This window comes from Trachinotus anak, unplaced genomic scaffold, assembly GCF_046630095.1.
Source record: "Trachinotus anak isolate AG129_WGS33_773 ecotype Australia unplaced genomic scaffold, CSIRO_AGI_Tana_v1 ptg000014l, whole genome shotgun sequence".
NCBI classification, from domain to species: Eukaryota; Metazoa; Chordata; class Actinopteri; order Carangiformes; family Carangidae; genus Trachinotus; species Trachinotus anak.
The window spans coordinates 11,232,749-11,252,684 of NW_027273865.1; the positions used below are offsets into that span (position 1 = coordinate 11,232,749).

The 19,936-nt window shown below is 39.5% G+C and overlaps 2 protein-coding genes across 2 annotated transcripts; one reads left to right on the forward strand and one right to left on the reverse strand.

The window, feature by feature from the left end:
* Positions 1-30: 30 nt before the first annotated feature.
* On the reverse strand, positions 31-3,725 carry gmfg (glia maturation factor, gamma). Its single transcript, XM_071495996.1, has 8 exons — positions 3,707-3,725; positions 1,853-1,960; positions 1,334-1,430; positions 1,146-1,195; positions 1,011-1,062; positions 819-899; positions 568-641; positions 31-214 (listed from the first exon to the last, which is right to left on the reverse strand). The coding sequence occupies exons 1-8, from the start codon at positions 3,707-3,709 to the stop codon at positions 143-145; spliced, it is 537 nt and encodes a 178-aa protein (XP_071352097.1). The 5' UTR covers positions 3,710-3,725; the 3' UTR covers positions 31-142.
* Positions 3,726-3,728: 3 nt separating this feature from the next.
* LOC139631638 (protein Smaug homolog 2) lies at positions 3,729-19,927 on the forward strand. The gene is made up of 13 exons (XM_071495986.1): positions 3,729-4,061; positions 5,410-5,929; positions 6,088-6,558; positions 6,775-7,014; positions 7,143-7,252; positions 7,574-7,660; positions 7,979-8,252; positions 8,561-8,646; positions 9,974-10,089; positions 10,349-10,547; positions 11,083-11,209; positions 15,107-15,190; positions 17,005-19,927. Exons 2-13 carry the CDS (start codon positions 5,734-5,736, stop codon positions 17,031-17,033), a joined length of 2,019 nt encoding a protein of 672 aa, XP_071352087.1. The 5' UTR covers positions 3,729-4,061; positions 5,410-5,733; the 3' UTR covers positions 17,034-19,927.
* Positions 19,928-19,936: the final 9 nt, after the last annotated feature.

A 19,936-nucleotide genomic window follows, 5' to 3' on the forward strand; every position in this document is an offset into this window, starting at 1 on the left:
TCAATGCAAAACTGACAAGTTAAAACATGATTGCACACAGTAAATGATTTAATAGCAAAAGCATTCACAACAATTGAAAAAGAAAATTGAGGGCCATGTTTCACAAAGAAAAAGACGGAAGGGAAATATGGGAGATGCTTATTCAGCGAAAAAATGCCAGTTGGTTCTTCAGCCATTCTTCTGTCAAGTCATCAGCGTTTCTTGTTTCAAAGACCTCACAGAGGAAAGCAGAGAGTAACGCATTGAAACAAACAAATTGCACAACCTTTAATGTATGAATAAGTGGCCCAGCAAGTGCAGGTACTAATGTTAATGTTTTCTTGACTAAATAATAATCTCAGAATCTATAGAGTTACATAGTTTTAATGTGATTCTCAGAAACTGTCAGGTTTCAGGTTTGGAATAAAATAAAAATGTTTGAGATTTCAGAAGGACTCTGGCAATAAGTACAGTGTTTTTTTTTATATATATATATATATATTACAGATTTGCCGATGAAGGAAACTGTATTTTTAAGTGACATTAAAATGTCTAAAATATAAGGTGGTGAAATATTAATATAATTACCTTTGTGAGTTCTGCAGTTTGGACCAGTTGATTCTTGCTGCCTGCATACATCATCTGTTGCTCTGGCTTACATCCTGTTAAAATGCAAATGACATTTTCCCCAAGGGATTCTGTAATTTGACCAGTCGAGCATAATTCAAAGAAACCCAACTGATGCCTAATTCATCATTTGTAATTTTAGTTATTCTTCAAACAATAGTTCAATCTATAGAGAAAGATTAGTTTCAACCTATGCAAAGATTATTACTTACCCACTGGACTGGAGAATATGAAACACAGAGGGTAAGACACCCTGCCATCAGCATGGACATACTTGTAGCTGTAGACAATGAATGTGCGCTGTTGTCAAGGAACTCAAAATATGGTCCAATTGTGTTCTGTTACTATATGAATACAGCATTTGCTAATGTACTTTGTGTAACTATGAGAATTTTAGTGAGGATATCTGGGTTGCCGCTCTGGAAGTTCATCTCTCAAGTCATCCAGTGAGATGTCCTGAAAGACAAAGTTGAGTCTAAGTGCCTTTCAGCTCTGATGGAAATCCTCTAAAAGAGAAAAATTACAACACTTTGACTTGCCTCATATTCCTCCTCGAGAATAACAAGTTGTTTCTCCATGTCTATTTTCACTGAGACATAACAATGAATATTTAGGCTTTTGGTTTACTTTTATATTTGTTGATCCACCAACATTTATATTTATGTTTACATTTACAATCCGTGTGGATCAAGTTACAAATGTATGAGAGTGCAGATGTGATACTTACTCAGTATGGCAGCATTGTTGGTCTCTTTTCGAAATCTAAACTTTTTCAGTTTATCTTTCAGACTTTCATCCACTTCACACACAACCAGAGAGCTTGACTGCAAAATGGCGTAAAAAAAATATCACTCAAACGGTGTCAATCTAAGAAATATTAAGACATGATGTTCCTGTGCTTCTGATAAAGCTAAGTGGATTGATCTAAAAGACATAACTAGAAACAAAGAAAGAGGATAAGAGACACCTGCTTGATCTGTTCAGATGCTCAGGTCTATCCACCTTGCATGGATGCATGAAACATTAATACCACTTTTCTGACATATTGAGGACAGGAAATGTTTGTGTTGCAACAAGACAGAATGTAGTTTCCTGTATGAAAGAGCACGGGCGACGCCGACTTGTGTCGCAGTGGTAAAGTAAAAAAATATATACACACAAATATGTTTGAATGGCAGTTCATCAAAACGGATACATTTCAACAGAAAAGCAAAATGTTTCAAACAATTGCATCAGTTTTACCTACCATTCTCAAAGGATTCTTCTCTGCCTCCCTGTCTTCAGAGTGACACTTCCTTGCTGAAACAGTTTGCAACAGACCGACAGCTACTCTCAGACTGTCAAGAGATCCTCCCTAAGATGGCAAGGGGAAGACACACAGCAAAAAACATGCATCAGTGCTGCTTCCTCTTTTCAACAGCACGAGATGATGTCAGAGTGAAGCTCAGCCGCGTGTTGTATGAAACAGTGTGACCATCTTCTGAAGAAAAATATAACATGGAAAAAAATACACATACCAAAGCTGTAAATTTAAGTATGGCAAAAGAGACTGGATTGTTTAACTTCATTCATGTTTGAAGCTGAAATAGGTCAATTTTACCATAAGTTGTGTATCACTGTTACTTTACTGTAGGATTCTTTCAGGGTTGGTCAGGGTTACTTTCATTTCCCATTATCTTACACAGAGAAAATCAAAACTTGCAGAGGCAGGAAAAATCACTCAAATCCTAACAATCCCACAATATTCTTAAGATTTTAAGTTTTAAATTCATGTTTTTAAGTCAAAGTATAGAAATATATGCAATAAATTGTACTTAAGCATCAGAAGTAAAAATCCTTCATAAAAACCACTGTTGCACATTTTTGTTGCATTGCGTGTGGACTATATGTGATTAAAATGTAGTCATCGTGTATAATGTTACTGAAGTACATGAGATTATAGTGTGTGGTTTTAGGCATTTGATCATTTTAGGTCTAAACCATGTGTTTAGCAGTTGCTTTGTGTTGCACTTTGGGCCACTTCCCTGTATGCTGAAAACACACACACTACATGACTGTCAAACGCAGCAAGAATCTGTAAGTGGAGGGACAGGTTTGTTCTTATGGTGAGTATATTACAATGCATTACACTGGGGGCAGTTAGGGTTCAGTCTTTCCCAAGAACACATGGACAGGAGGAGCCATGGACCGAACCACCAACCTATTGATGAATTACTGATCCTCTCTATAACCTGTCCAAACTAAAAGCGGATGCCCATTAATTGTAGAGTCTGTGATGTCACAGCAGGCCCTTTGCCCTTTGCCATTCACAGCTGATAGCCAACTTGTAAAAACTGATAGTGGCCAGAAGACATTATGCTTAAAACCAACTCAGAACAAACAATGCAATAGTTTACTCTTGTGCTGAAATGATAGGCTGATTCATCTTTGATAGTCAGTTAATTATCTAAGTCATTTTCAAATGGTTCTGTAGCTCAGACGGTGCCCATTAATTGTGGAGTTGATTGTTTGATTCCCATGTCCTTGAGCAAGGCACTGAGACCCCAACTGCTCAGAATCTGTGTGTATGTGCTGACCAGACATCAATCTGTTAAAACCTCTCAAATGTGAAAATTGCTTCCTTTTTATGTTCCATATAGTAGTATCAGAATATCGAGGTGTTTTGGGCTGTTAGACAAGACAAGCAATTTGAGATAGATAGATAATCAATACTTTATTGATCCCCTGGGGAAATTCAAACATTATCATCTGTGACTTTGGAAACATGGCAGTAATCTTTAAACTATTTTCTGACATTCTACTGATGAACTGATTAACAACAATTATTCTAGACTGAAATCATTAGGTGTTTCCATTTTATTTTATGAATGGTGACAGTATGGCAAGTTACTCACCAAGGAAAATCTGATTCCCCCATTCTAAACCATATACCACAATATCAATAGGAGATTTTTTTTTTTCTTCGTTATCATGTTTTTTAGTTTTTCCCACTAGAACATGCCCATATGGCGTGTTTACCTGTCAGGATCTTACATGTTATGGAGCCTTTTATTGACCAGACTGTGGGCGGAACCTATGGGCGGAACACAACATTACGTACCATCCAGACGTATGACGATGTGCCCACGTCTTACGTCAAGTCAAAATCGAAGTAGATTTCTCCAGGCGTACACTCTTTATTTTCTGTATTGCAATAAACATTTTTGTACGTACATTCTTTAACACGGTATGTTTGAAACCGCGGGAGCCTGCCGCTGTAAAGGATTACCCTGAAGGAACACCACGCATGGGATCGAAATCTACGCTTCTTTCAACTAAGCTAACGTTATTGCATCTATTAGCAAAACTCGCTAGCTAAGAAGCTAGCGCTAGCGGTTAGCTATCCTACCCTACCGTCGAGCTAGCTATGCATTAGCACTTTAGCCTAGCTCGCTAACCAGTGACAACCGACAAAGGTAAACAACAAACCTTTCGAGTGCATTTATTGTAAATCTTCAGTTTTATAACTTTATCTTGTTAACGACCTACAGCCTCATGTCGATTGAATACGCGTTTTAACATCCCCGTTGATACCGCTAAGATTGAAGTGCGAAGCGGAGAAAAGGGGCAGCAACAGCGTCAACGAAAAACAATACAAATCCCGAATCCCTCATCACTGACTAGGCCGACCGAGCTAACTCTGGCTAACCGCTGTTTTAATGCTAGGCTGCTGGGCGTAATGTTAGCTTATTTCAAGTTAATAAACCTCACAGGGATAATCACAACATGGGTCTGCTGACTAGAGCTCTTAGCTAGACACTCAGGTTCATCTTTCAAACAAAAGCTGTAGCTGTTAATGTTACAGGTGCTACCATTTGCAGTGTTGGCAGTAAGTAGTTTTGACATGTAACGTTACCTATGAAGTAAGCATGTAGCAGATAAGCTGTGTATTATAAGTACCTGTTGATAATACAGGGTACCGATGACAGTCCTTGTTCTCAAATTGCAGCCTATTTTAGTGTTATGCGTTAAGCATCACTGTGTTTTTGGCCTTGGCTCTTACATACTGTGTATAACATGTTTGGCACACCTTTATCATTATAGTATGACTCAAGCAGCGTGAGGAAGATTGCCAGTAGTCTCTATGAAGTTTAAGTAAAGCATAAGTGAAAACTTCTTTACATTAATTTTGACATGTCTCATATCACACTTTATTTTGAACCTATCAGGGGAATTATACAAATAGAGTCCCCTTTGTAACTATGACAAATTAAAAAAAAAACAAAAACCTAGGTTGATGTTATGTTCCTTATCACTGTGATTCATTACATCTAATTGTTTGAAGCAGTCTCTTCGTCCTGTATTGGCTTTATGTGCCATCATCTCTTATAAATGTGTAATCCATGTACCTTCATGTTAAAAGAGCAGTCCCCCACAGTCAGTTCAGTCTGTGGAGGTCACTCACTGAAGCTGATGATCCGTCTCCATCGTCAAACAAAATCATGAATCCTATATTTGCGGTACTGGGGGAGAAAACTCCTATGTCCCCAAAAATTAACAGAACTGCCAGTAGATAGCAAAAGGAGCGTGCTCCAATACTAAATCTGTGGTATGGACAGACTTAATCTGTAAAAGCACTCATCTTCACATATGAGAAGATGTGATTGGTCTCATGGTGAATGCAGTAAAATTAGAAAAGCTAAACAAATATGGAAGGGATGTATACTGAATAACTCTTGGGTTGGTTAAGATTTTGAAATTGAAGATGACATTTTGTGAATTCAGACCTATGATTTTTCTCTTTCTCTTTTGTTGATTTAATAGGGCGTGGATGATGTGATCCTGAACACGCAAGAGTGAATAAAAAGATTTTCCTGTTTGTGTGATTACCAACTATAATTGACACACTTTCAGCCTCACTTACAAGGCACCTTCCCAGTAATCCACACGGCATCCCTGTCTGCAGTTCTTTCTGCACCTGAACCATGTGAGGGCCCCTCGGTCCAGTCTGAGGGGATCCCAGGACTTTTGCAAATACGACCCCGCTGTGCGGGGCAGACTGATCCTATCTGTGTTTGAAAGAACAGTCTTTCCACTAGCCCCCTCCCCATCAACACATTCCTGTTCTCCTTACTGAGGAGACACGCCATGATGTTCCGAGACCAGGTAGGTATCCTCACAGATTGGTTCAAAGGCTGGAATGAGTGTGAACAGACGGTGGCACTGTTGTCCCTCCTGAAGAGGGTGTCCCGCACCCAGGCTCGCTTCTTACACATCTGCCTTGAACACTGGCTGGCAGACTGCACAGAGATCCACATCCTTGAAGCTGAGGCCAACAATGCAGGTAGCTGAGAGTTTTATGCGTGTTTTTTCAAGTGCTGTTGGTTATCTCTTAGTATGAAACACTATTTTTAATTTTTCTACAATTGAAGTAGACTTGTATTGAATTAGTAATAAAAGATTAATCGCTGGTCAAATTCTGTGTTTTCCTGTTGTCATTAGCAATTGTCAGCCAGTGGCATCAGGAGCCAAAGGAGAAAGTGGTGTCCTTGCTGCTGTCACATCTGCCTCTGCTGCAGCCACGCAACAGCGAGGCCAAATGTGAGTATATGAAGCTGCTGCAGAAGGTGTTGAGTCACACTATCGAGAGTAGCCTGTTTGTGGAAGAAAGCAGACAGCTGCTGTCCTATGCTCTCATCCACCCTGCCACTACACTGGATGACCGCACCTCTCTGGCCATGTGGCTAAACCACCTGGAGGAGCACCTATCCAGTGGCTACGCACCCCGGGCCCCATCCAGCCCCTACCACCCACGCCAGGGCTCAGATGAATGGCCCAGCTCTGCTGAGGCTTTGGACCCTGGCCTTGCCTGGCATGACAAGTCTCCGTCATCCAGCACATCTCCAGCAGGCCAGAATGGACACATGCCATTCCCAGGCGGGATGTCCTCCCCCATAAACAGCAATAACACAGGTGAAGTTTCTCATTCACCTTTTATTTTTAAAGTGGTGAGAAAGCACAGAGGAAATAGTTTGGTGTGACTGACTCTATATACGAGACCATTGTGGACATAACACCCACATTATGTAAAGAGATAATTTAATTAAAGGTCCTAGAGTGTAAGTAAGTTATTCTTTCCTAAGAATTGTTTTCTGTTGTTCCTCATACCTGGATTGTTTCCCTTCACAGGTCTGGGTGGGATGCAGCCCAGCCCTCTGAAGAAGTCCATGTCCATTATTCCTTCTAGTCCCCAGGCTTGTGGCTCTGAATGGGTGAGCCAGGATGATGCAGGGGGCCGGCAGAACTTCATTCCAACAGACCACGCACCCCTTTCACCTCAGAGCAGCGTAGCCTCCTCAGGCAGTGAGCAGACAGAAGAACAGGGTTCCACTCGCAACACTTTCCAGGAGGATGGCAGTGGCATGAAAGGTCAGAGTTCATTACCTATCTGAGCCATGGGCACTCATGGCATTTGGCTCTGGTAAAAGCCATGCACAGCCAACAGCTGTGGTGATATAACCCAAAACGTAACGTGACTTGGTTTGTGTTTGTTGTAGATGTTCCCGCATGGTTGAAAAGTCTCCGCCTTCATAAATATGCATCGCTTTTCTCCCAGATGACCTATGAGGAGATGATGATTCTCACAGAGCAGCACCTGGAGTCGCAGGTTTTTAAGCCTCTCTTTTATACACACTGGGGCAGGCCTTTGATTATTCCACCCCTCTTATCAATCGTGAACATTACTGTCCTCAAACCTGATGATACATCAACTCTCAATGAGGCATGAAATTAAGCACCGCACCCTACAGTTATATCAAGCCAGTCACACATACAAACAGCGTGATTTTGCCTTTGCCCCCTGGCTTTAATGAAACAGATGGTGATTAGCTTTGTTATTTAGTAACTGTATAAATTGCCAAGTGTTCCCACAAGAAAGGACTTCCTTGCGTCTCATGCCATCTTGTTATTTCCTGTCTCTCCTTTTTAGAATGTCACTAAAGGAGCACGGCATAAGATTGCCTTGAGTATCCAGAAACTGCGAGAGAGGCAGAGTGTGCTCAAGTCTTTAGAAAAGGTAATTCAAATGGGATGATGATGTTTTTCTTGTACTAAAAAAGGGGAAGTAGCGTTTTGTCCTGATGAATTTTCAGTTGTACTGATAAAAAGATGTACCTGAGTACACGTATCTGTCGACGATTGTTGTGGTAGCACAGAAACAGACATGGCGCAGAGCCTCTAAAACATCTTGGGGGAGCAAATGTTTACTCTTAAAGCTTAAATCCTGATTCACAATTTGCATATTTTCCTCTCTACTCACAACAAATGAACAACTCAAATTGCACCTCTCTGAATAGCTTATACAGCATGTGACACTGATGGCGTCTCTTGTCAGGATATTTTGGAAGGGGGAAACCTTCGTAACGCCCTTCAGGAGCTGCAGCAGATCATCATCACACCCATTAAGGCCTACAGCCCACCTAGTACAGCACAGCCTGCCTTGGACACCGCCTCCTCCCCTTCAGAATCCACAAAAACGGGAGCAGATAAAGAGCCAGCCTCAGAGGGCTTCCAGTCCCACAACCCACCTCCCTGTGATGGGGACTCCTCAGCCACACCCATCTCAGACGGCGATATTGCTGGACAGTTCACCCGTGTCATGGGCAAAGGTAAGAACATGATGTTTTTTTTAAATTCCTGATAATACATATATTACATTGATGGTTATATAATTTGTCCTTACGGAAAGTGTTACTTTATGTTTCTTAACACACACGCATATAAAACCCAATCATCAGTATAACAAAATACTGTGATAAAAACTATTTCTGTCAGCATTCGGCATAAAACACATAGATACTAAACATTATCTACATCTATATCTACAGACCCTCAGGTATAGAAATCCACAGATATCCCTCAGATCAGAACGGTCTTAGTGGACAAGGATATGTAATCTCTGACTTTTTTTTTTCAGTGTGCACCCAGCTGCTCGTGTCTAGGCCAGATGAGGAGAATATCAGCTGTTACCTTCAGCTCATTGAGAAGTGTCTGACACATGAGGTGAGAAGCTGCACATTAAAGTTTCATTTGCTCAATATTTTGAAATCATTTGTATACAGTGTTGTAAATATCTTACAGCACCAAAAGCAATACCTTAAATAATACCTTAAAAATGTGAAATGATAACAATATCAAAGACAAATGCAATCAGTTGTTAGCCAGAGAGAATTTTGTCATCATCTATTTCACTTTTTGGCTGGACTGCAACAGCAGGGCCAGCCCTATAAACGTGTATGTCCAGGACTGACTGAGTGATGGGGTGACCATATTGGTCACCCAAGTGCTGCATGACCGAGAGATAAGGTTACACCATTGGTCGGCCCGGTGTTGGAGTTTCCTTATTAGTTGCTGCTCTTTCAAAATGATTTGGCACAGACAGGCAGTGCTGCCGTTGTGATTTCATGCAGGAAATATGAAGAGCAGAGAAGGACAATGATAATAGGGCTACCGAGACCAGGATGGGTGGAGACCAGGATTAAATATGTGCTTAAGTGTGGGAAGAAAATGTATGTTTAGATTTTTGACAGCAACCAGACTAATTACAAGATTGTAGTGGATAATTAAACCAGAAGAAGGCAGTAATGCAACATAATGGAAGCCAACTGCCCTAAAACCCCAAAGAAGAAGAAGAAGCAGCGCCAACTTAGTGCTTTTGTCATTAGATGATCTCCCGACTTTTCTGACCCTTTCACTGACTTTTTTTCAAAAAAAGACCTAGCGACAAATCTTGCAACTTTTTGGACAAACCTTAGCAACTTTCTTTAGAAGAGAGTTGCCAGTAAGGCCCGCGAGTGCAAAGTCGGCTTCCACAGACACACCTTTCTGTGCTGAGTAAATATTGCTGAAATCACAGCTCAGTCTTTTGTGATTTTGACGTTGCGGTTATAAAATCAGTATTTTAGCAGTGCTGAGCAGCAGCTTGAAATGGCTTGGGTCAGACTGCTGGTTAACATGTTGTCTTAATGAGCTGTGCTTCAGTCCTATTTCATACTTGTTGTCTGACAACAGAAACAGAGAAACATGTAAATGAGAACTTTGTTTATTTGAAACTTGGCTGTATTAAAATCCTGTATATGTGAGCACAGAGATTATGAGAGAAGCAAATAGATAAAGGGCTGAAACCAGCTGACACTAGGCTGAATGCAAATAGCCTATGATGCACTTCAACCGTATACTAGGTTTTGACCTAGTCCTGTTTCTTGAAAGGAATAATAAAACTTACCTTTTCCTTTAAAAATCTTAAATTTCAAAAGCATCTCCTGAAACCCTACTAATGCTCTTTGAAAAGCCTTTGAAAATGCCTTTTTTCTCTTCCTCTCTCTGTCAGGCTTTCACAGAAACTCACAAGAAAAGGCTGGTCTCCTGGAAGCAGCAGGTCCTCAAACTGCTCCGCATGTTCCCTCGGAAAGCTATGCTGGACATGCCAGTGTACCGACAGAAAGGGTGAAACTCTGCTGGCCTTCCTTTACCTTTGATCTCCCTATTTAGCAGGGAATATGTCACACCAGATGAATGTCTCCCTGCACTCATGTCTCCCTTTCCTTCCTTTCCCTTATCTCTTTCACTCTCTCTTCCTTGTTTAAATAATGACGGTCATTTCATATGAAATAGCTTCAAAAGTTGAACAGACTGTCACTGCTTTCTGATGTGTGGTATTTTTTGTTTGTTTTATTTATTTATTTATTCATTTTTTAATCTCCAGATGGACATATGGGTCCAACTCCCTCCCCACAGCAGGCTCTGTGAGTGGAGGTGTAGGGCGACGAGGGCAAAGGCAGTTCCAGATGACCCCTCGTGGACTCCCTGCCGGGCGCATCAGTCTTCTGAGTCCTGGTGGGATTGGGGGAGCATCTCCACGCCACACACTCACTAATCCTGTGCTGGCAGGCCAGGGTAGACAAGTGAGTATTCCTGTCATTGGATGGGCATTTTAATGCCAGTTTGTGACACGAACTGTGGACAAAATAGTCTGTATTTATTTCATGTCAGGTTTGTTGTCTTTGGAGATTTCAAATGACCTTTTTTAAAAGAAAACTTTTAGTACTAAAAGCTGACTGCACAGCTGAAAGTAGTTTTTTTTAATGTGTAATTGAACCCGACTCCATATTTTTACTTTCAAGACTTTCCAGTAGAAGTTTGTGTTTTGAGTTTTTCTTCAATATCTCTTCACTATACCTGATGGTATTGACCCATATGATGTCATGCACCAGGAGTCATAACTCACCTTAGTAAACATTTGCATTGAAAGTAAAAGAAGTGAAAAAATAAATGGCCTTGGCATTTAATCAGTGCACACAAGACAGTACAAGGCTTGAGGCTTCATATTTTTGATACAAATTGATTCATTATGATAGCTTGAAGAGTTTTTACTTAACGATTTAGCTGAAAGAAAAACAGTGGGAATTATGTATTGAAAACTTGTGTTTTCTTCTGTAGAACTTGTGGTTTGCCAACCCTGGGGGTAGTAACAGCATGCCAAGTCAGAGTCGCAGCTCTGTGCAGCGGACCCACTCACTCCCTGTCCACACTTCCCCGCAAACCATGCTCATGTTCCAGCAGCAAGGTATTGTGTGAGGTCAAGCCTCTTTGATTATTAATTAACATCTCAACGGGTATGCACCCAGCGACATTCTATCTCTCTCCTTGTTTACATTTTGGTATACCTTATTCTTTGACAAAATGTAATTATTAATGTCAGTCTTACCTCCCTTAATCTCCTGTTTACATTTTACCACACAAGTTTCACCTACATATTGCTCATCAAGAACTCCTTTTATTTTTAAAGTAAAATTATTCTTATCAAGCTAAACAGGGAATGGTTAATCCAATAGAGTTTGTTTGGAAGTGTCAGATTTGACTCTTGATAGTTAGTCCTGCAACCTACATGAGCCACACAACTTCAGGGGAAGAAATAGGCATTTGGTCAGATGCCAAAATAGAGGGCTGCTCTCCCTCTGTGCCAAGGACAAAATAACAAGACAGCTTAGCGGCATGCTGCAGTAAACAATCAGTCACCTCATACAATATACATAACCTATTGGTCGCCTTGTCTCATGTGCCAGATGCCACACACAAGCATTGCAAATTCATCTGTAGTAATTTTGTCATGTTTTAACAGAGTTGATCTAAAGTTTTCCATAAATAACTTTTAACTGGCCAGCCCCACATTGTTATAGATTCCGTGTCTTAAAGGGGCTGTATCTACTTCAGCTTTCATTTGGAAAAAAAAAATCCCAGTCTGGATATTTGCTGTGTTTTAAAGAAACAATATTACAAATGTATTATTTCATTCTCATATTAAACCCTTCACAAGACCTTGGATACCATAAGTTTCTTCTAAATCATTACATGTGGACATAACTAGGTTTGAACAGTATCACTAAAGTATTTGCTTGTACAGTTCACAATATGCTGTTTTAACCTTCATGGTTAATTTTTACCAACAGGGTTACCTCTGATATGATGTTCTGCTTATTACACCTTCCTCTGTAAAAGGTGCTTCAGGTACTAGAACTGACATGCCTAGCACCCACACGATGTGCTATGTTACACCTTGTCATGGGTATTATTTTGTTGTTTGTTTTAAAATTTAAAACTTTGCTGCCTTACTGGCTTTTAACATGAGCTTTATATTTCACACATAAATACATTGTTAAAACTGATTTTTAAGAAGCATTTCATACTAATAAATAGAATACACCACAGATCTTCACCCCAAGTTATCTTCTAAAATCTTGTTATAGAGATAAGGATTACAGAAATATCTTGGCTTTTCTAGGTTTACTGCGACAGATCATAGTAAACCAACATATCAAACATTCATACATGTACAGAGGCCACATAAAACAAATAGGCAAGATACTGGAAGGAGTTCAGTATTAAAAGATTTGTTCATCAATGAAGACAGAAAAGTAATATAACAGTGTATTGTTCCAGGTACTCTAAAGAATGTAAAGCTGTCTAGGCATCGCTCATCACTGCACAGTCTTGCATAGGGTTGGGTTCAAAACCCTGTCGCAAATAAGAACTGGTTCCAAAATGCCAAGAACCGAGTACCAGAAAAAATAATTGAATTGTGGTTCTGCTCATCGGTTCCTATAACATAGCTATCTGCCTGAACCTGTCTATGTCCTACATTACGCATCAATGCAACAGCAGCTATGTCTCAGTTCAGCGGCGGCATCCTTCAAAGAATGTCAGTTTGTTTGTATACAAGCTTATACAGTGTCAGATGAGGGAGAGCAGAGCTAAAGTGCCCTCTACAGCTGCAACAGTTTAAAATTTACACAATATAATTAAATCCATAAAATACGAGCTCGCATGCACGGCAGCGTCACAACAGTGTGAAAGATGGATGTCATAATTGGTCAAAAACATGGTTTCACTGTAGAAAAGAAAACAATGACAAAGCAAAGTGCAAAGTATGTGGGAAGCTAATTAGCTCCAAGTCAGGTTGCACATCAAATCTGACCAAACATTTAAGGCAGCACAGCTTCAGTCTGAAAGACTGTGCTGTGTTTAATGTGTTGTTGCTGCTGCTGCCTCAGTGAATCATAAAGCTCAGCTACTGTGCATCAGTTCAGGCTGAATTCAGCCTTGGATCAATAAGTACAGTTTGACATTCGGACTCATGTTTGACTAGTAAAATATAGAGGTGCATGTTTGTCACCGAACACTAAAATAACTAGCAGTTAGTAGCAGTTAATTAACTGCTCTATATTGATCTTTATCTATTATTTCACATATTTTTTATGCACATGTCTGTGGATCATAAATCTTTACTGTAGTAGATACTAGTAAATAGTAAATACTATTTACTTTGTGAAAGTTCGATGAACATGATGAATTTTTGTTTTCTAAACATCTGACCTCTTTAACCATTTTGGAATTGAAATAGGGAATTGATAAGAACTGGAATCAATAAGCAGGATTTAAATCAGAATTGATAAAGTCCAAACTATACCCAACCCAGGTTTTACAGTTGAATATAAAGATCAGTCAAGGGTCAAACTTAACACCCAAAATGGTCATTGCTGGCCTGCGTACTGTGGTTTCACTTTGAAGCTCACTCACACTGTGTCCCTCCTCAGACCAGTATTACATATCATATCTGCATTCACTTGAGACAGATTGCAGTTTACGCCGGACATAAGAATACATCTCAAGAGTGTCTTGAGTGTTCACATTTTGGTTTGTAAACAAGTGAATTGTAAGATATGACTCAATGACAAAATAAAACACACTTGACTTTAGCCATAGAACTAGGGAAAAGGATTGTAGAGGCAATCTAGTACCCTGCCTCAGTGAATTGTCTCACCCACTTGTACTTGTATGTACAGACAAGCTGCATTTAAATTAACTCAGTTGAGAACTGAGTTATTTATTTTTTATGAGATGGTTTCATTTCACATGATGAAAATTATTCTGTTCCTTGGTTTTGTTTGCTTTGGCTTGAATTTAATCAAACTGATTTTCATGTTGTTTAGTGGTTAATGGCATGTTTCAGCAGTAGTCATGAGGCTGAGTCCATTCTAGTGCTTAGGAGCAGCAAGATTTTAAAGTTGATGAAAACATAGTGAAGAACGTTGGCGTCTTGTAGATTCACTGGTGTGCTGCACATAGTTTGATTCTGCACAACTACCAAGCATTGTCATTTACCATAAGGAAATATGTTTCTGTGAGTGTGACACACCTAAAGGAATATACACTTTTTACCGGGCTCTTATTTTTCTATAGTTTTGACTATGATTTTTCTGGTTATAACTTTTTTGAACCTATGCTGGTACACTGGCTTCACGACCAATTCCATCATAATAAGCAACACAAGTGATCACAAAATGAAACATTTCAAACTAAATCAATCATTCAATCATTTCATTCAAAACTATCAACAACAGAGAGTTGAATAATGAGTTAACATTCAGTAATTTTTTCACTCCCAAATAATTGGATTACAATTATATGTACATATTAAAATGTGGCAAAGGTTGGGTGAGCATTCATCAGCCCAGAATCCAGTAAATAATATGGCCAAAGTGTAAACTATAAACTGTTGTTTGTTGTACCATCAGATTTGATTGATTCTCGTTAGTAGCAGATTCAACATGTGAAATTTTGTTTTGTCTGTTTGGCTAACAGTGCAACTACTCTGTGCATTTAGTATCAGTCACCTTTTTCTTGTTATCAGCCAAACAAATTATCTGAACTTCACATTACCATAATGATAGCTATACTTTAGCACATAAACTGGGCATTTTCCCCTTAAACCAGATAAGGCATACTTGTGTCTTGATAATGGAAGCTGTTCTTTTCCAAGTGAAATAGGCAAATGAATCCTCTGTGGACATTATCTATTTAGTGCAAAATACACTCTTGCTTTTGTAAATTTAGAGTGTGGAAAAAAACGGACTTTAAACTTTAATCTTCCTTTGGACTAAAATGTTTTTACTCATTCCCTCAGAATGCCAAGTTCCAGGTGCTGACCTGGAGATCAACCCCACGCTGGAGTCACTGTGCCTCAGTATGACAGAGCATGCCTTAGGGGGTAAGTGTCCTCAGCAATGTCCTGACTGGTCACTGACTGGTAGACCTCACACAACTTTCAACTATACAACACCTTATTATATTTTATAGCAAGGCAATGACAGAAAGGATTTTATGAGGAGACTGTGTCCATCAGGGAAAGCAGTACATACTAATTTGTTCACACACATCCCCTACGCAAACAAAGATGTTGACTTGTATAATTTTCATTTCATTAGTTATAATTGTGTATTAATATTTAATAATATCTTATTTACACAATATCATTAGTCAAGTCACAGTCAGGTTCCCGTAGCAGAGAGAAAGGCGTAGACATACCTCTGAGTATTGCACTGTATGGTGTACTCGAATGACAAGATTTGCATCATCATGTCAAACAAGCTGAAGGATTAGTAGCTCTGTATTATTTTTCCTGAGTGTTCTGTGACTGCCATAGAAAGGTATCCCTGTTGCATGAGTTTTTGGGGAATTAGATAGAATTTGGGGAATTTAAGCTATTTTCCTTCATTTCCCAGAGACAGATTGAGGTTATTGATGCCCTTTTTGTGTCCATGTGTACTGTCTGTAAGTGTACAACCGATCAAGTTTAAGAACACCCCCCATATTTCAGTCTTTATTGAAATTTCAGCAGTTCAAGTCCAGCAAATAACATTGAATGAAGTTATAAAGTTAAGCTGAAAAAAAAATTTAGGTCACTGAAAAAATGTAAATGTCATAGAAAACAGGCCTTTTCGGGGAATAAGACACAGGTTACAATGCATCAATGGAAGTAAATGAAGACTTAAGGCTGAATGAACACCCTGTGATGCATTACTGGGACAACACTGTACTGCATCGGTATCATTAACAAAGGAAGACAGAGTGGTTGGTTGGGGGTTCATCCTACAGCGATATAATGAAACAAGATGAAAAGAACTAGACGGTGGCTTCACATGATGGAGGAGCAGCGCAGTCTCCAGACTTAAACCCTATCCAGTTGGTTTGGGGTGAACTAGACAGAGGGTAAAGCTAAGTAAATTACAAGTGCAACACATTGATGGGATCTTTTGCAGCAGTGTTGGGATGAACTTTCTGAGAATATTTGATAAATTACTGAAGGAACATCACGAGCTCGGCTGTTGGATGAGTCAAAATTTTTGTTTGAATTTAGTTCAACAAAACGATTCCATGATTCCTTGTTTGAAAAAGTTAAATTGTGTTTTTGTCCTATCTTAAATTTCAAACACTGGGACATTGAATTATGTCAGTTTAAATAACGGGGAAAAATTCAGATGTTCTAAAACTTTTGACCAGTATTTTGTGTTTAACAGTGAGTTTAGCCTGGTTGGATTAGTAGGAAAATACACAGTACCATATGTTTAAAAAGTTTCACTATTTACACAATTCACTGCTTCACTGTTAAAAGGGAATTACATGTTATCAAACATCCTATTCACTTTTGTTTAGTACACAGCCACGGCAGATGAACAAATGCAGATAGAAAGGTATTGTTAGGATATTGTATATACTTTCATTCAGCTGCTAGGTGTATTTTTCCAGCTTGTGGAAGGAGCTGCTACTATCCAGAAATGTATCTAATAAATATAGGATGTGCTAAGTTCATTGGCGTACCATAAGAATTCATAAAAGGTATGCAATGAAGCTAAAGATTAATGGACACATAAGAAGGCATCAATAACTTTTTCTTCCCATAGGAAAAGAAGGAACAGTGGTAGCCCTCTCTAACCACCTTTTTAAGGGTGAAAGATGAATGGTTCTGTATGTTTTATGAGTGTAAATGTCTTAAAACATATTTCTTTCTAATCTCCTCCACAGATGGAACAGACCGGACATCAACAATATGAACAGAAGCAAGGAAAAATACACTTCAGTTGAGGCCTGTTCAGTTCCTCATCACCCAGCACAAAGATATACGTATGCTTAAGAAAACCAGGCAAAGCAGTCACTACAAAATGACAAAAAAACTGTGTATATGTTCTCTAATATTTTTGTACTTTATTATATACAACTAAGTTTATTAAAAATGGAATACAGATGATTATTATATTGCAGGACAGAGAAAAAAAAAAGGTTAACTGTGCAAACTGCTCCATGTCACCTGCAGGACTGTGACATGATGTGCAGAGGCTCAGTTTGCCGTGGTCTGAGAGAAAAATGGTGGATTGGTGCTGTCTTAAAGGGGTTCTGCCCTATGAGTTACTCTTCTTTTCCTCCTGCCATGGAGCAAGGCTTTCTATTCAGAACACACTGACAGCCACGGCCCCTGCACCACATAATGTGTAGATTCAGAAGATTTCCAGCCAAAAGTGAGGCACTTATTAAATTATGTGTAATATTAGGCACTAAACTGTAATTGGCCCAAGGATACACTCGATGAAAGGTTCCACTTGTTGACAGGTGTTGATATACAGACACCAATACACTTCCTAGCAACCCTAGTTGTTCTATAACCAATGCTAGTGAGAGCTTGTGTTGGTTGAAACTTAGATTCCTTTCCTTGGTTCTTTTTATCCTCTCCAGAGAAGATGGTTTTTGTGGCAAAGGCCAGAAAGGGAGGACCAAAAGGAGCGAGGAAAAAGCTTCTAATTCAACTGTAGGCATACCTGTTGTTTTCCCTGATCACGTAGTTAAAGTAGAAGTGACTGTCCTCCTCTAAACTTCTACAAAGCCAAAGAGAAGGGTTGTACCATTGTTAATTTGAGAAGGATATTTGTAGTGAAATGCAACAGAATGGTATACTTTTGTAAAAAGAACAGCAGTTTGAAGAATTTATGCCAGCTGCAATTTGTCTCTGTTATTTTATGCCCTACTACAAATGATGATGAATCTCATTTTGTGCCGAGGAATCCCCAGAGGGGTGAATAAGGGCTGGTGTGGTTTGTACTGTGCAAGAGCTGATTTGATATTGCATTGATAAAAGCGAGGAGGGTAGAGTGTTTTCAATTTACACTAATGCTGGGTGAGAAAACTAAATGAAACCCATTTCAACCCTCTGGCCCCCTTATGATTGGCTCTGGAAAATGAAGCTTAATCTTGTAATAAATGCTCTGCAGCGCAGCGCCCTCATCCTCACAGTGCCCTCTTCCTCAAACGGCCAATGTGATGATTTGATGAATCATACTTTTCAAGGTGCTTGACTATGTCCATATTTTCTGTTTGTGTCTCAATGTGTTTCAGTCTCAGAACCCTAACATTATCATGTGGTATCAGTGTTGAATCAAAAACAGTCTTATACAGCCTCTGTCTTTGAATGTGGCAGAGCGGAGGTGCATGTATGTGTAATATGGTCTTAACTTTTGGATCACTTTTGGTTGCATCACAAGGCAGGGATAACCATTCACATTTTATTTAAGCAGAGCCATAGGAGGTCTGTCTAGTAAAGATGGTTATTTACAGATATCTTTTCCAATTGTATTTTTTACTCTCCCTTGATATTGATAACTTATGCTTATTTTCTATAATCGCATGTTTTGCCACACTAATACAGCACTGTTGTAGATAGAGGACATGGTGGTTGAAGGTGCCCAGTGTCACCAACAGCTAGAGAGCAGAACTCTTGCAACTAATGTTGTATGTTTATATCGCCTAAATGTCACTGTTTACATCTCTCTGGGATAATGCCCAATTCATGTTATGTGATGTCATGAATACTCCATTGTCTCACTATGTAACACATTAAAGAACTGAAGCCTTCTCGCACATGAGCTGGCTGGGTAGAGCCTGAAAACAGAAGCCTTCTACCCCCTCAATCCATGGACTCCATATGAGTCTCGGTAGATTTGATAACTGTATGAGGCATGTAACGCCTGCTTTTTTGGTCATGCAGTGATGAGAGAGAATAGCTTTCCTGACCTTGTGATTGAACTGTTAGCTGTCATGTCCTGATAAACTGTTCATGTGGTGCCTGAAATGCACAGCTCCAGTATCCTCAATAAGTTGATGTAATGGTCTTGAGTAGTATTCTAGTCATGGATTTCTTCAGAGCAGGCTCTTGGATAGATCTGACTTACTAAAAAGCATCACACTCATGCCCGCAAAGGACTTCAGTGAGTTAGCAATGCTGACGACTTTAAGATCTTATTTTTAGCTATTCACTATACTGTATATCAATTATGTTATGTTACAAATGGCTCAGATGATGCTTTTCATATCTGCTGTAGCTCTGGACAGCCTACACATTACTGCAAATAGACACAGAGGTACAATGCAGCAGATTTCTGCAAGTGTCTGTGCATAATGAAGATGCAGCAGGGGATGACGATGCTTATCTGGGCCACAAATGATGTGATTATGAGTAAACTGAACACTAATAACAGGCCAAGGAATATGTTTACTCCATGTTTACATTCCAGTGATGCATGAAATGAGTTGGGAAATGCACTTCATAAGTTCAGCCTGGTGTATTTTTTACATACCAAGCATCCACTAGGAGGTACAGAGCCTGTGTCATGAGGAGACTTAAACCAAGTGGTCCTGAGATCATGTTGATGTCCCTGCCAGGCTTAAATGTTGAATTCATGCAGCCAGCTGTAGGCTACATCGCATATATTTGTCTTGTACAATTTATATTTAATTCTGATGACTCCCCAGACATTTTCTAATATTTTATGAACCTTTTGCATCCCATGCTTACGCTCTACTTTTTTACTGTCACTCATATGTGTGAATGGTCTGAAGTGCAGCATCCGTCGGATCACTGACAGTCCAAATAAAGAGGTTCAGTTCTTTTGCAACTTCACTCGTGGTT

Excerpts from the sequence above, each read along its gene's own strand:
- gmfg (XM_071495996.1), bottom strand. Across the intron at positions 1,063-1,145 it reads TTCTCGAGGAGGAATATGAG|GACATCTCACTGGATGACTT; the intron begins GCAAGTCAAAGT and ends TTTGTCTTTCAG. Across the intron at positions 215-567 it reads AAACTGCAGAACTCACAAAG|GTCTTTGAAACAAGAAACGC; the intron begins GTAATTATATTA and ends TTCCTCTGTGAG.
- LOC139631638 (XM_071495986.1), top strand. The coding sequence starts at position 5,734 with ATGATGTTCCGAGACCAGGTAGGTATCCTCACAGATTGGTTCAAAGGC. Across the intron at positions 5,930-6,087 it reads AGCTGAGGCCAACAATGCAG|CAATTGTCAGCCAGTGGCAT; the intron begins GTAGCTGAGAGT and ends TGTTGTCATTAG. Across the intron at positions 15,191-17,004 it reads GACAGAGCATGCCTTAGGGG|ATGGAACAGACCGGACATCA; the intron begins GTAAGTGTCCTC and ends TCTCCTCCACAG.